This window comes from Eptatretus burgeri, chromosome 6 (genome assembly GCF_056783735.1).
Source record: "Eptatretus burgeri isolate ZD-2024b chromosome 6, Ebu_testis_v1, whole genome shotgun sequence".
Taxonomy (NCBI): domain Eukaryota; kingdom Metazoa; phylum Chordata; class Myxini; order Myxiniformes; family Myxinidae; genus Eptatretus; species Eptatretus burgeri.
In genome coordinates this window covers 2,222,181-2,239,106 of record NC_140966.1, presented here as the reverse complement: position 1 = coordinate 2,239,106, position 16,926 = coordinate 2,222,181, and the positions used below count along the sequence as shown (strand labels likewise).

The 16,926-nt window shown below is 41.9% G+C and overlaps 1 protein-coding gene across 8 annotated transcripts in view; it reads right to left on the bottom strand.

Moving 5' to 3' along the window:
• The window catches only part of PTPRD (protein tyrosine phosphatase receptor type D), a 382,026-nt gene that overhangs the window by 271,667 nt on the left and 93,433 nt on the right, over nucleotides 1–16,926 (bottom strand). For all 8 annotated transcript variants that reach the window (XM_085883705.1, XM_085883708.1, XM_085883709.1 and 5 more), the window contains exons 3-4: nucleotides 7,456–7,601; nucleotides 7,142–7,283 (exon numbers count right to left, since the gene is read on the bottom strand). In XM_085883705.1, the coding sequence (XP_085739831.1) occupies nucleotides 7,142–7,283; nucleotides 7,456–7,601 (288 nt within the window). The remainder of the gene's footprint in view (nucleotides 1–7,141; nucleotides 7,284–7,455; nucleotides 7,602–16,926) is intronic.

The window sequence follows — 16,926 nt, the reverse complement described above, 5'->3', positions numbered from 1 at the left end:
GTACATGTGCGTAAATGAGAGGGAGGGTGGTGGTATGGTGCGGTTGCAAGGAGTTGAGGTGGGGAAGGTGGATGGGTTTAAATACTTGGGATCAACTGCCCAAAGTAACGGAGAGTGTGGGAGAGAGGTGAAAAAGAGAGTGCAGGCAGGATGGAGTGGTTGGGGAAGAGTTGCAGGAGTGATTTGTGACAGAAGGGTAGCTGCAAGAGTGAAGGGGAAAGTATATAAGACGGTAGTGAGACCAGCTATGTTGTATGGTTTGGAGGCGGTGGCACTAACTAAAAGACAGGAAGTGGAGCTGGAGGTGGCAGAGTTAAAGATGCTGCGATTCTCGTTGGGAGTGACGAGGATGGATAGGATAAGAAATGAGTATATTCGAGGGACAGCGCAGGTTGGACGGTTTGGAGACAAAGTGAGAGAGGTGAGATTGAGATGGTTTGGACATGTGCACAGGAGGGAAACTGAGTATATCGGGAGAAGGATGTTGAAGATGGAGCCGCCAGGCAGGAGGAGAAGAGGAAGGCCAAAGAAGAGGTTCATGGATACGGTGAGGGCGGACATGCGGGTGGTTGGAGTGTCAATGGAAGATGTGGAGGATAGAGCGAAATGGAGATGGTTGATCCGCTGTGGCGACCCCTAACGGGAGCTGGCAAGAAGAAGAAGAAGAAGAAGAAGAAGAAGAAGAAGAAGAAGAAGAAGAATAGTCTCATATAAACAGGCGAGCATTGGGTGGCTTTGACACCATCTTCGGTTGAAGTTTAAAAAAATTTTTTAAATCATTTGTTAATTTCAACTTCACTACACCAATAGTAAACCAAAAGGAACCTCCATGCCAAATATCAGCATCCTAGTACACATATTAAATGAATGGCAAGCTTTGAAATAACTTGCACCAAAACTTTAACATTTTCACGCTCATGCTGACGCTGACACTCAGGCTCGCACGCACGCCGGGGGTATCGCTATAGCTCTCTGTTCTTCGAACAGGCGAGCTAAAATCCAGCTCTGTGTTTTTTTTTTTTAAAAAGAAGCAACTAAGGAAACAGTGGGCCTCCGTCTGTTCCTAAAACTCATGGAACATCATGTGCAAGAGGCTTGAAGAGTTGCAGTGCAACAGTTGAGCAGCATAAACTGAAACAAGTAAAAATCCTTCAAACGGGTGACAGCGATGTGACTCTGTCTCATTAGTCTGTCAATCAGTGCCTGCTGTGCCAGAGAATCGTGGAACACGTTGAGGCCTGCATCATGCACGTGTCTTGTGTGAGCGTTGTGGAGACAACTTTTTTGCACAGATACAGGACAAGGATTAAAGTATGTTTAACATGCAGCGCAATTTCCATGATCAACCGAAGTGTGTGTATACCGACGGATGAAGTGTGATGCTATATGAACTGCCAAGTGATGATTTATACTCTAGACCTTTAAAGCAGCACGTTCTAAGTTCTGTATTAAAAGGGGTAGAGCTTTTAAAAAATCACAGTGTTTGAATTCATTCAGAAAGTTTGCACAATTGGAGGTGAACTTTGCTCAAGGCGTGTTACCTAGCTCTCCCCCTCGGATAGCGTGAAGTTAACCTTGAAGTATGTTTTGCTTGCACTGGGAAACACTTAGATCGGAAGGTGTGAATGTATAAAGTGTGTATAAAGTGAAGGTATGAAAGAAAAGTACAAGTAACGATGAAAGCATGAAATGCACATTTACATCTGGTTTTTGAGTGCAATAATAAAATAAACTCTGGCACCAAGAAGAAGTTTGGAAATTAAAAGCACCCCTATTATTAGTTAAATTATTTCAAAGGAACGCGGCAAATGTGGTCAGAATAAAATGCTCAGAATGCATCACAGCAAAGAGCATCGAGAATCAACAGCTTGCAGGTGCGAGACTTGCACGGTCATCACAATTGGCTGCACGATTTGCACTTGCAATGTACCCCCACTGTTAATTAGCGATCGACGCCCATGTTCAGCAAAAGTCATCGATACAGCACACCTGTAAATGAAGATATCGAGAATTGGCCAGAGTACCAGCAAACAGTGATATGGCTGATAGTACGATGCCCAGTTCATGGAAATGAATTTCTTCCAGAGGTTGATCATGGAAATAGATATGTGGATTAGTTTGCTGGTTCTTTTGGAGACACACAGTTGGGATGAGAGACCCATGTGGATAAAACAACATGAAAACTGTTTTCGGGACTAGAACATGGACTTGAGGATCCTACAAAACATAATCCCTCAGCTTATTGGAAGTTTGCCATACTGTTGGGATGTTATAAAAGTCATGGAAGCCCTGAAGAAGAACATATTTGGCCCTGACCTGCGATTTAGGATCTTGTATGTGGAGTAGATGGTGTGATGTGCATAACTTGTTTGTATATTACTTTTCATGCTGAAAAGGACAGCCAATAAATCTGGGCACAGAACCTGTTTGAGCTGTGGCACTCCCCAGAGCCCTAAGTGATGGAATGCAGTCGAGGAATTAAATCGTGCACAGGGATAAAAAGAAGTGAGAGAGTTGCATTAATCCTCTCCAATATGCATCACAGTGTACGAATCCACTGATGGATGGTATTCCATTTGAGTTCAAGGTCATATGACAAGATTAGGGTGTGGTGACAAGGCTAACAGACAAGCACACGATCATATTAAGATTTTGTTCTTTAAAAGCAAATTGGAAAAAGAAGTATAATCAGAAAAGTGACAAAGTCCACCCACCATTACAGCAAACTTCGTCTTCTTTGATCACAATCTGACTTGATTTTGAGAATAAATTTAGTTATCATCCTGGTGATTCGACTTTTAACAGCCTGCGAACACACAAATGTGTGGATGCCTTGGAAGTTGAAAGTTATTGGAATTTCTGATAAAGAAGCTCCAGGCAAGGATGTTCAAGTCTTTTGTATGATAAACAAGCTGGTGACTTCTCACTCTTCAAATGTATTTCTTCGGTTCTTGCACTTCTACCTATTTGTAGAGGGAAACATGAAAGCTGTGACATCCCGGAGTTTCCTTCACAAAGAGTACGTGAGCTATTGCCAGCACATTATAGGCAGTAACACCTATTTGTGCACAGATCTGGAGCAGGATTGTACAGTACAGCCGAAAAGGTGGAAGTGTCGGTCGAAATACCAACGCCAAAGAAAGGGGATGCAAGAGAATGTTTACATAACTGAACTGTTGCTTTGATTGCAGATGCGACCAAAATATTACGAAAGATCATTCAACACAAAATATAAGACTTCATCAAGTCTGATAAGAAGCCTGCACACCTTAGATCCTTCCTCAGAAAAAGCAAGCTGCACATTATTTATCAATCACATACCGAGTGAGGCCTTCCAGTTCCAGGATTTATACTCATATGCAGACCTTCGGACATCACCGACAGAGGTATTATTATCCCCACGCTTTTCGAAGACAGGGTATTGTAACTGGTTCTATCTGTCTGTCTGTCCGTCGCACTATCTCCTAAACGGTTGGGCAGAAATTCACCAAACTTAGTAGTTATGATCACCACACAACACGAAGGTGCAAGAGGAGGGTCATTATTGGCCCTGCACCCCTGTGGTGAGGTCAAAAGGTCAAATTCCGAAAAATGCAATTACCAGCACATTTATGAACATTATATATGCAATCAACATTGGGAGACACATGAAACACATAACATTTTTGGGCGATTTGACCCCCAGTTAATTTCCCAGGGTGGGGACTTCGGGTCACAAAGGGTCAGAACGGGAAAAAAACTTTTTTTTAACTCAAAATTTGACATTGGGCAATTTGTGGTGGAGCCTTTTACTAAATTTCAACTTTGCTTTTGGTGGGAAGCGTGGGGATTTGAAATGGCGCACCATCGACTTTGTTCGCGTTGATCTTGCCCTTCCCTCAAATAGGCAAGCAAGTGCCAGCACCCTGCCTAAATTGCAAATTCCTGCTCCATCATTGGAAAAGCAAAGGCAAACCACCGAGTTCATTAATTTCCTGTCATGGGGACTGCTTTGGCAGCACTGAACCTACCTTCGGGCAAAACACTCGAAAGAAGAAGAATGTATACATCATCACAACTTGATAAGATTTTGTTGTTGACATGTGAATAGAGGTGAATATTTTGTCCATGATGAAGTATTTGTTGAAAGCAATGAACAATATCATCGATTATGACAAGATATGATGAGAAAAACAAAATAAAATGTTACAAAAGAGTGTTATTGCGATGCACCGCTGACCCCATTTTCCTGCAAACCAATGCCTTTCCTCCTACCTGTACGGTTATATATAAACAAACACTAAGATAGAGGATGCTTTAAATTTGACCTGGATATTGGTGTTTTCATAACTAAGGTTGTATTTATAATTTAAAAAAAAAAACATACTTCGATAACTTTTCAAAGGATTCTCCAGACACTTGTCCAATCGGAGTAGAAGCATTATTCTGCCTCCAGTGGAGAATTATTGAGGAGATGTGCATATTTAATACAGGATATCATTCTTAATAGCCTAATTCATCAAAACCTTCTTAGCCCCAAGGTCCTTTTTAACACTGATGTCCTTGGCAGGTAATAATGACCATACTGTTCAGCCATTCGTCTGTACATTTCAACATGCTTCATGCTTTCATTGACTGAAAGTTTTATAATTACTCACCATTCGAGCTGCAGTTATCTCACTCACCACCATCTTGATTAATTCGCAAGTGCATTAAAATAGGAAATGCTTGATTCTGTATATTAGTTACCAAAGTCATGAAGACAAGTTCTCTGAAAACTTACGAATCAAGAGGTGCTATTATGCCTGGAGCCACCCGAGCAAGATGGTTGCGGTTTCATTCTTTCCCTTTCTGCAGACAACTTCTCTGAAATATTTCTCTTGAGTTGTCTTTAAATGATGTAATGAGTTAAATCTTTAAATGATGTAGTCAGCTTGCCATAAATGACCTCATAACACAGTAATGATGAAAATAAGATGATAACCTGGCAAGGGCATGACATTATACCCACGATTCTCAAAGCAGACGTATTATGCGTAAAAACAAGACAACTGCCGAGCAATACAAAAACAAGATGAAAACATTTTGCTTCAAGATAACTTGCTTCAAGATAATGTGACTGAAGTAGAATTTCCCTTCATTGGGACACATTCCATCAATGGGGTTGATGTTCTATTGGTCCACCCAATATTTGTTGTCCAGATGCTTGCCATTGGAATCTCTCATAAAGATTCAGACTGTGATGTCTAAAGAAGAATATTCTGCCGAGGGCAACACCACCAATTTAATCGCAAATGACAGCTTGATACATAAGATATATATATATATATATATATATATATATATATATATATATATATATATATATATATATACATACATACACACACACACACACACACACACACACACACACACACGGAGACAAACAGGATTTTAACAATTAATTGCACACGGATCTGGAGCAGGATTTTATGGCCTAAAAGGTGGAAGTGTCATTTGAAATATGATTGACAAAGAAAGTGGATATAAGAGAATGTTCACATAATTGAATGTGACTTTGGTAACGAAACTGCTTCACTTGATATATTGTCTAATTGAGGATATGTATACACAAAAAAATATTTTTAAACCATTGCCTTGATGTCACATTTGAGCAAAATATTACTAAAGATCATTCAACACATTATGGAAGGCTTCATTAAGTCTTGGCATTGAGCAAGCAGGTTTCAGAAGATGAAGAGGCATATTCAAGACTAAATTGCAAATCTGAGGTGGATCATGGAAAAGGCAAGGGAATATCAAAGGAAGGTGGATCTCCGTTCTTTTTTAAAAATTAGAGCAAAGATTTTATTGTGTTGATCATGGATCAATGTAGATTATGCTGGATGAAATGGGGATGTCAGAGTATCTGAAATGGCTGATAAGAAGCCTTCACACTAAATAAGAAGCCACAGTAAGAACAGAGAATTGAGAGAGCGAGAGAGTGAGAGAGCGAGAGAGTGAGAGAGCGAGAGAGTGAGAGAGTGAGAGAGCGAGAGAGAGAGAGAGAGAATTGGAAAAGGGGTCAGACAGAGATGCATTCTCTCCCCTAACTAGTTCAATCTGTATGGTGAGCACAAAATGAGGAAATCAAACTTGGATGACATAAACCCTGGAGTCAGGATTGGAGGGAGATGTATCAACAATCTGAGGTATGCTGATGACATCACTCATTGATAGAAAGCAAAGAGGACTTGATGAAACTGCTGCAGACAGTGAAGAAGGAAAGTGAAAATGCTAGTCTTTATTTAAACCGAAAAGTTAATAAAATATTGTCAAATGAGAAGGTCGACGTGTTCAGATTGGAAGACGATCGGGTGGAAATAGTGGGAAGTTTCATCTTCCTGGGTTTTACGATTGAAGTGAGTAGAGAATGTTGAGGTGAAATTTATAGATGGTTAGTATTGGGGAGAACAGTCATGCCAGGATTGACAATGATCTGGAAAGACAAAGATATGACCATTCAAACCAAGAGGAGGTTGGTAAATGTTCTGATATTTCCAGTTGCAATGTCTGGATGCGAGTCAGATACAATGAAAAAGAAAGAAAGGAAGAAGATTGAGAGTTTTGAAATGTGGTTTTGGAGACGAATATTTAAAATTCCATTGACTGCAAGAAGAATAAACAAATCAGTGCTTGAACAAATTAGATCACTGTGTACATTAGAAGTGCAGATGCGAAAACAGAAACGGTCATACTTTGGACACATCATGTGTGCAGAAAACGAAAGTCTGGTGGAGAAATCAAGCCATGCTGGGTATGGTTGACGGAAGAAGAATTAAAAGAGGTAGAGGCAGACCTTGTCTGCGATGGATGGTTGAGGGTAAAGGATGAAACCAAGCTGTCTCTATCAGAGCTCGGGAAGCAATTCAGGATTGGGATGTTTGGAGAAATATGATCACGAATGTCCCCAGAAGTCGACCACAACTTGACATAACTATATATATCTATACATATACATACTGTACATATATGCATTTTTTTTTCTTCATCAGAAAAAATATTTTCTCACGAACAAAATTTTTTGCCAATGTTTGCAGAACCTCCTTTTCCTCAACCATTGTTGTTACCTTCGGCCCTCCACCCCTCACACATCCCCTCAACGAATAATGTTCCTCACCCTTCAAGACAAAAAGCTTGGCTTCAGCAGACACCTTTCCATTGATATTGGCAGCAAGGCATTCGTAGACAGCCTCATCACGCTGTGGTCGAAGAGGTTGAATACGTAGTACTGATCCCGCCCCACGATCAAATTCAATCACCTGGATTTAACAAAAGACAAATGAGGTATATTTGTCATCCTTCGATATGTTAATACTTTTTCAAAAAAGTACCACTTGACAAAATAAAGTCCAAAAAGGAGGAGAACAACAGAGATAAAATAAGGAAAGAGATGGACAAAAGTACAAGACGTCAGCAGCTGTTTTAGGATACCTCAATGCGCTGAGAGTTGAGCCTGCGTCCACGTTTGTTCCATGTTATATTTGGCCGAGGTTCTCCTGTGGCATGGCACACAAATGAAGCCACACCACCATCCACACCGATCTGATCCTTTGGCATGATAACAAGTGTTGGGCGACCTAAGACAATAGGCAATAAAACAAATGTTAGAGGACATTACGATGAGAAATATCAACAGAGTGACAAAATGAGAAAAAGACAACCCACAGTGGCATGTTTCAACATGTCTGATCAGAGCAGGTCAAACTTTGCATCACTGGTCACTACAGCATACCTTGCTTGATGCTTTGTTGAAATGAGAATATTTATATACAAATATTATATTTTAAAAAAGTTCATTGGCATCTGATCTGCACAAGGCCAATTCTTGCACATTATATTTGGGAAGTGGGCCTGCAGGTTTTGCTTTTAATACTGTCAAGATATCGGACTGCAAAATTCTGTCTTCGATCAAAATCTGCTCCAAGAACAAACATAATGAACCCCTTTCCACGCTACGATTGATACAGAAAGCTATAATTGGCACAATTGCAAGAGTACTCATTTGAAAACCATTTGTGAGAAAAAAAATGATTAGTTCTATCAAGAAAAATATAAGTGCGACATTTTAAACAAAATACAATTAGTCCATATTTTCTTTTGTAATAAATTATGGTGTGATAATTCTGCCACTGGTAATCAATGCTGAACACCACATCACGTGACCAGACAGACAATTCACACTGGATGCTGATGTGTTGACTCAACAACATTGTGACCCACCTTCTCTCATTTATGATTTTGTGCATTGATACATAGCTCGTTGAAACAGTTAAACCAGGTTTGCAAAGATTCACATGACTGTTGCTTTGAATTACTTATTGAACAAGAGTAATGCTTCCATCAGTCATTGCTGCAGTTAATCTCATCTCGCGTGGAAAGTCATTCCTTGGCACACCTGAACTCCTACCCACCGATAAGGCCTTCATCCACAGCTTGATGAAGTATTGCTCTCCACTTTTGGCTGGCTCCCCTGCCTCACATCTTGCTGAGCTTGACACTATGAAAACCAACATCTTCAAGATCATTGGAATCTCTGTGATGAAGCTGAGTCTCTCAGCCTTTTCCTTTCCTGTTGAAGACAGGTTGGTGGTCTATCTATCTTCAATCACCTCCTTTCAGGTCTTGCATCCTCTGCCCTTTTTGTGTTCCACCAACCACCACCACCTCAGGTTTCTGCACAACGTTGATCACTTCCGTTTCTGGGTTTGAAGTGCCAGCTGATTCTCTCAGGGATCTCTGCCGACTTTTGTTTCAGTTTTGTTTCAAAAATCGTGCTATTTTGTGAGTTTTCGTCGACCTTGTCTTATAAGGCTCCTTGGGGCCTACCCGTCCTTCCCGTCTCGGTGTGCAATCATTTATTTGTATTCTCTCCATATTTCCATCAATTCCTATTTTCCCCACTTTTCCCAACACTACCCATTGATTCCTCCCAACTACACACTCTGTTTCTTGTCTTAATTTTTTTTAAATAACAAAAAAAACAACAACTCTTTCTTCCCCCATACCCACAAGTACTGATTCTTCTTCTTCTTCTTCTTCCTCTTCCTCTTCCTCTTCCTCTTCCTCTTCCTCTTCCTCTTCCTCTTCTTCTTCCTCTTCTTCTTCTTCTTCTTCATATTCTTATTCCTCCTTCAGCTGGCACACCATCTTTCTTCTATTTGAGCTGTCCCACTCTCACCATGACCTTCACAATTTCTTCCGCCAACCTTCTATTCTCCAATCTTACCTAATCTTCAAAAATCCATCAAAAACAATAATAATTTTCCTTGTATCCTGCCTAACTATACACCTCCTGAAACCACGTGCCCTCTTCCTGTGACTTTTCATTGATCCATCAGCTTCACTCTGTGTTTACCGATCCAAATTCACCATACACCTCGACAATTTCACTTCAACCTTTCCTTTTCCGAATCTTACGCAATCCTTACGAAAAAATATAATAATGATGACCATAATAATAATAATAATAATCATAAATTCACTTTTAACTATACACCTCCCGTAACCACGTGGTTCTCCCGGAACCACGTGATCTGTTTCCACCCTCTGCGTTTACCGTTCCAAATTCACCATTCACCCCAAAACCTATTCTTAACCTGTCCTTTACCTAACGTTAGGTAATCTCTATCAAAAAAAAAAAATAATAATAATAATAATAATAATAAAAACGATCTCTTATAATGCTTCATCTTCCTCTTTCACACGTGTGGTTCTCGTTACTGTATCATAATTCACTCCTCTTCTTCTATTCAACAGACTGCTCTCAATTCGACCTTTCCTTCATACCTTGTCAAAAAAAAATCCAACTGTTACAACGTTTCTTCTCTCCATTCTCTTAAATCGCCTTTATTGCATCAATCAAGAAATGTCTTTAATCGCATCTTCTTCTTCTTCTTCTTCTTTCGGCTGCTCCCGTGAGGGGTCGCCACAGAGGATCATCCGTATGATCCGCATAGTGATTTGGCACATGTTTTACACCGGATGCCCTTCCTGACGCAACCCTGGTCACCTCTTACGACACAGGGATATGGTACACCTATTTTAACCGGGGTATACACCGGCCCAGTACACTGGTACTCACTTTGCCGACCTCGGAAGGATGACAGGCTGAGTCAACCCCCTGGTGTATTAATTCAGTGGCCCAACGGGGCTTGAACTCAGGACCTTTTGGATCCCAAGCCACTGCCCAAACCACTGTGCCAACACCAGGCTATGTCTTTAATCGCATCTCTGACCTAAAAATTAAAAGAAAAAAAACAGTTTGCTGTGAATGTTCACTTTCCTTCAATTGTCATTTTTTTCCAACTTCAGTGCCAACTCACACCTCTCACCCCTCCCTCTGAAAGCAACCATCACACTCTTCCCCCTCCAAGTTTCCCTCTCATCTTTCTCCCACAACTCTCCCCACACACCCTTCTCCCACATTCACTCACCTCACTCAACCTTCACAAAGTCCCCCCCCCACACACATCCACAAAGCTGCCTCCTCCCCTTCCCTTTCCCCTCCATCTCATCACTCTCCCTCCGCAATTCCTTAACTGCCTTCTGCCCCTTCTCTTATTACTCCCCACTGTACCTCAACTCAGCACCACAGAGCCTTTTCTCCTCCCCATCCAGCCCCCTCCCCGAGCTCCTCTGCAATCCCCCACTCTCTTTCAATAACTCTCCTTACCTCCCCCCTCCTCCCTTGCCCTATCCTCCCCCTCCCCTCCCCTGCACCCAAAGCTTCCTCCCCTACCTCTTCATTAACAGTATGGACCTCAAATATCTGGGGCCTTCGCTCCAACCTTAGAGATCTTTCCATACAAGTTGCCACTGACAAACAAGACAGAATCTGCCAAACAAAAACTTTCCTCCATCAAGACGTCTCCAACTCCCAAGTATCTCTCCCTGGTTACTACCTCCTCTGGTATGACAAACCTGAGCCTCGTCCTGGTGGAGGGTTGCTCTCTTCATCAAAGACTCAATTTCTCAATCTCCATGCACTGCCCTCACTCCCCCACATCCCGAGGAATACCTCTTCCTCCGGCTTCCCTCCACTCCCACCTCATATTTATATGTATACTGTACCATCCACCAAACAGTCATGACTCCATTTGCACCTCACTATCCAAAAACATGGACCAACTTCTATCCTCTCATCTGAACTCTCTCTCTTCCTCATATGTGGTGACTTAAATTGTCATCATGCCAGTTGGCTAGGTGTGGGTACCTCTCTCACCTGCCATGGCACTTCACCAAAAGTCTTCTGTAACTCATTGGGACTGACTCAATCGGTCAACTTCCTGACCCAGATCTCAACCAATGGTACTCCATCTCTTCTGGATCTGATTTTAACAAAATTTCCCTGATAATATCTGCTGTTCTTCCACCACTCGAATCGGTATTCTGACCACGTCGTTGTCAAAGTGGGCATCTCTCTGGCTATTACCAGAGAACCACCTCAGCGCCGACGAGTCTGACATTTCACTCAAGCGGACTGACAGGGTCTCCAAGCAGCCATCAAACTTCGAGACTGGTCTCCCATTGCGACTTTCTCGAACATACTCATCCTGGGAATTATTTCAAAGAAACTTACTCTCTCTCTCTCATGCACAGATTTATCCCCTCTTATCTTCAGTTGTCCTACCCTTCCTCCCGCCCATAGTTCACTGAAGCTTGTGGTGAGGGAGTTGGCCTGAAACAACTTGCCTTTGCCTCATGGAAAGCAAACCCAACTGAGGGTAATCAAAGTTCCTTCCATAAAGCTCGGAAAAAGGGTGTGTCTACCCTCAGGACATCCAGAAAACAACATCTTTCTCATCTCAAGTCTGAACTCTCAAACCTCTCTTCCTCCTCCAAATCCTGGTGGTGTCCAATCATATCTGTTTCTAGTGTATATTCCCCCTACATCCCCTCCCTTACCTCAAAATGGCTGCACTGCTGATACCGCACGTGAAAAGGCTGAATGACTAAACTTGGTGTTTGCATCTAAATCTTTTGTCCAAAACCCATCATTTTCTGTACCCACCTTACCCGGTCGCACCCAACTGTCCCTGGACTCTGTGTCCTTTTCTTCTCACAAGGTGGAGAGTTTGCTGTCAAACCTCAACTCAGATTCTGCAACCGGTCCAGAAGGCATCAGCCCACGTGTCCTAAAAACGTGCTCTTCTGCTCTTGCTCACCCTCTGTTCTATTCACCCTCTCTCATTTGCTCAAGGTCATATGCCAGCTAATTGGAAATCAGCAAACATTACTGTCCTGAATATAATAGGTGCAAAAACAGATCTCTGCAACTACAGACCAATCAGCCTTCTCCCAATCATCGGCAAGGTTTTGGAATCCACCATCGCTTCAGACATGAAATCCTTCTTCTTCTCCAATGGCTTAATTTCCAATCATCAATTTCATTTCAGACCAGGTCACTCTATCCTGGATATGCTGCTTCTGCTCTCCCAACAATGGATGGAGGTCCTCAATGCCGGACATGAAATCAGAGCCATATCCCGAGACATATCGCGTGCTTTTGACATGGTCTGGCACCCTGCCCTGCTCACCAAACTCTCTTCCTATGGTATCCAAGGCCATCTCCACTTGTTGACCGCAGACTTCCTCTCCTGTCGCGGCCAATGTGTCGCTCTAAATGGAGTTATTTCATCCCCCCTTCCTGTCCAGGTTGGAGTTCCTCAAGGCAGCGTTCTGGGCCCTGTTCTTTTTCTGGTTTTCATTAATGATCTTTCCGACTCTCTGGAAAATCCTCTATATCTCTTTGCTGATGACTCTATCCCCTGCCGTACCATCTGACATCCCTCAGACTGGTAAGCAGCAGCTTCTTCCCTCACTGCAGATCTGGATAAAATCACAAACTGGTCCAACACACGGAACATGTCTTTCAATCTAGACAAATCTCACACTCTCACTATGTCTCTCCAAAAGGACCGTTTAGAACCCCCCCCCCTCTACTTTCTCAACAATCCTCTGGAAGAAGTCCTTTCTTTCAAGCTTCTGGGTCTCACTATCTGCCATGATCTTTCCTGGTAAAGCCAAATTTCCAACCTGGCCTCCAAAGCGAATCACCGACTGGGAATCCTCCATCATGCAAAGTCCTTCCTCGGCCCCCCTGAGCTCCTGACCACATACAAAGCTTTCGTCCGCAGCCTGATGGAGTACTGCTCTCCCCTCTGGGCTGGTACGCCTGCCTCTAACCTTTCTTGGCTTTATCTTGTGGAAACCAAGGCCTTTAGCATCATTGGTATCTCCGGCGATGAGGCTGAGTTGTTGGACCTCTCATTCTCTCACTGCAGGCAGCTCGGTGGTTTTTCTGTCTTCAACCATCTTCTCTCTGGTCTCGCCCCCGCCCCCCTGCTCTATCTGCAATAGGTCCCCCCATATTTCCGCAGGGTGCTCAAGGTCCACCAGCAACTCCCTTCTGGTAAAACTACCAAAATCACGAATCACTGCTCACCTTCACTCTTTCATTCCTCTTTTTCCCACCTTTGGAATAAACTCCCTCACTCTATTCAATCCCATTCTTCCCTCCAGGCCTTCAAAACAGCTGTTCAGCACCACCTCTTATCGTCCCCCATCCAAATGCTCGATCTTTACTTCCCCTGTTAATCCACCCCAAGCCCACCTCCTTCCAATTCCCTGCTTTCCTTCCTGAAAGTGTCTGTAATGTCCATCTTGGATACACCGTGTTCCCTGCCCCATCCTTCTCCCTTCCACAGATCTCCTCATGTCACTGTTCCCCACTGTTTTGTCCTTCCCTCTCCCACCCCTCTTGTCTCATTTCCCCCCTTGTGTGTTGTGTGTTCGCTCTCATATGAGCCTCGGCAATCGACAATGTATACAAAAAAAAACCTACCTGGTCTGCCAATAACGCCCTTCTGATAAAATTGCATTTCCTCATTATTCCCCACATTTCTAATCTCTCCACATCTCTCTCTATGTTGTCCCTCAATCCTGCTGTATGCCTCGTTTTAGCTGAATGGTGAGGGTGGTGGGTTTGGGATTCTAGGGTCCTGAGTTCAAATCCTGCTCATCTATTGAATTAACACCAGGTGCGGTTAACTTGACCTGTCATCCTTCTGAGTTCGGCAAAATGAGCGCCAGCTTGCTGGTATACTGTATCGGAGTGGCGACCCGTCCAGTATTGTGCACAATAGCCAAGGAGACTGCTCTGCACAGAGTATGGTCCCAATGGATGGATCGATGGAATCCTGATGGTGGTGCCCCCCTCTGTCTTCCCTGTTACGTTCTTGCCTGTCCTGTTACGTTCTATGCTCTCACCCCTCCAGATTGTTCACAATAAGCTGGGGTGGTCTATGTGGAAATTGGCTGCCCCAGTTTGTTGTGAACAATTATATGGTTGCTGACATATTTTATGTGCCAGTGATGAGTTAAAATTGACAGTTTGCGTCTATATCCATAACATGAGGTCAAGTCAGAATCAAAATATCAGTGATTAAGTCTTAAGTTGAAGGCCCATTCGAACAGTCATTCCATACTTCATATCAGGAGTTCTTGAGTTTGAGTTAATCAAACACTTAAGAAAACCTCAGTAAGACATCTAGAAACGTTTAATATTTTGAAGTGGATAGTTATTTATCATTTTCATATTATTACAAATATTTAACTCTCTTGAAAATACTATATTTACCTTCTGGCCACTTCATTAGGAACAGCCTAATATCATACATATTTCAATGTCTTAAAAAACAAAAAACACACTTAAAAAAAAAGTATTTAAGAAAAAACTAATTTGGTTAATTTTTTTCAGAGATAACAGATAAAGTCAATCAGAGGAGTTAACTCATGCTGTTGGATGTATGAATGACGTTTTTCATTATTATAATAAATATTTTTAAAGGAAATATTTAAATAAGGTGCAAAAATATAAAGGAGAAAAAAAAACAAACAACGAGTAAAAATCGCACATCATCGATATCCAAACCACAATAAACAGGATGGCTGGAGAAAATAACTTGTTAAAAATATTAAAAATCCATCAATCTGCCAGAGTGAAGCCATTTACTATTCAGCAACACCAATGGAACGTTTCAAAATGTCTGGTGCATGGTTAACATATACTGGTGTACATTCAAAGCAAGTCACAGCAAACAAAGGCTTTAATGGCTTCAGCTTCCAAATGGAGAAGAACATTAAGTGGAGGGGTATTCAAAGACAACATAATAGTCTCCAAAGTACACACTTGCCTCAAACTATGAGCCAGCCAGCAACAACATAACATATTTGGCTTTGTTACTTTGATTATAATGATGTCATTGACGATGAATGCTCCATATTTCAGGAAGTCCTTTACAATGTGGAGCTGAAGATGATGAAAGCACATGCATCTCAAGCACAAACCAGGGGCTTATTCCTCCTGAACATACAGTTTTACAGGGCCATGAATTCTGGTGAACAAGGCATTCTTTTGCCATTCCTGTCGCAGCTGAGACAGCTTGAGGCTTGTGGGATGAAATAGTGGAAAGGGAGTCTGAAGGTCAGAGAAGGTGCTCAAAGTAAAAATAAAAAACCTGAAAAACCATGTGCAAAGTTCTCAGTTGTAGCTTACTGAGATCCCAAAACTTTCTTACATTGATAATATTTGCCTTTAATTGTGTCCTGGTTACGAATGGGATTTGGTTGAGCTCTGCATTATGGGAAAAGCAAGTGAATTTGCATTCCTTTTACTTTGCTTGCCAACATTCTGTATAGTTGTGTCGATAAAATGGGATTATTCGTCAGAGAAGCTAGTTAGAAAAGGTCCAAAAAATGCGACCTCGTGCTTTTTGTCAGATGCTGTGTATCCCCTGCAGTCATCAGTGCCGTTCTTATTTCAGGTCATTTTTCGATGCCAAGTATTTATTTGAGTTTGGAATATGCTGAGCAATGCAGGCAAGTGTAAATTATCAGCATATCATTTTCAATGGCATTTTCTCGAGCAATTGAAAGCCCCCGTGGTTGAGAGCTCAGGTCGCAAGTGCGACTATAAAACTGGCTAATGCTTTTGAACTCAGACATTCCTTGGTTTCCCAGGACTTGCAAAGGAAAGTTAAGCTAATTGGAATTTATGTCGCTCAAAGTCACTTCATGTTGGGATCACTGGTGGAATTTAAAAGAAACAAGGCTGCAAGCAGGCCTCAATCAGAACTGTTCACTGTGTCCTCTCTTTTGGACATACTTAAATGAAGTGGGACAATTTAACAAGCACTGACAAAGAAATCTACTTGGTCAAACAGTACATTAAATAAGCCTTCTATTACATCCCCAAAGTGATTATGGGTTTTCCAATGAAGTGGTAACTTAGGCATCCCAGCTTGACAGTTAATAATTTACCTTAAAGCTTCCTGAGACAACACATTTCAACCTCTCGCCCTCACTAAGTAGATCTATCAATGTCCCTATAGATTTAGCACTGAAAATGCAAACGTCAACAGGTTGAAGTTCAGGAACAATTACGATGTGTACCGAAATGAGCTTTTTAAATTATGGCCATTGATGATCCGAAACAGTCTCAGTATGCGGACGTGACACATTAAGTTTAACAACCTAATGCAAACAAGCAGCTTGCGTGCACCACTCCTTTCAAAATGTTATTACAACACACGTATCCAAAAGTACAGTATTCAAGCAAAAGGTGAGACAACTGAACAAGAAAGAAAAAAACTATGAGATTGAATGTTTGTTTTTTTCCAATACAAGTAAATAGAAACAAAGCAGAGTGCAGCTCATTTATGGTTAGGGTAAATTCAGAGTGCTTCATGTAATGCCACTTTCAATATATCATGCATAAGAGTATGTAAGCTTAACATATGCTGGAAGGAAGTTGCTATTTTCACATTCAAATACCACAGCTGCTCCAATCACACACAGTGTATGCTACAGCTGTGTGGAAGTTTATCTTGGCATAAAATTTAG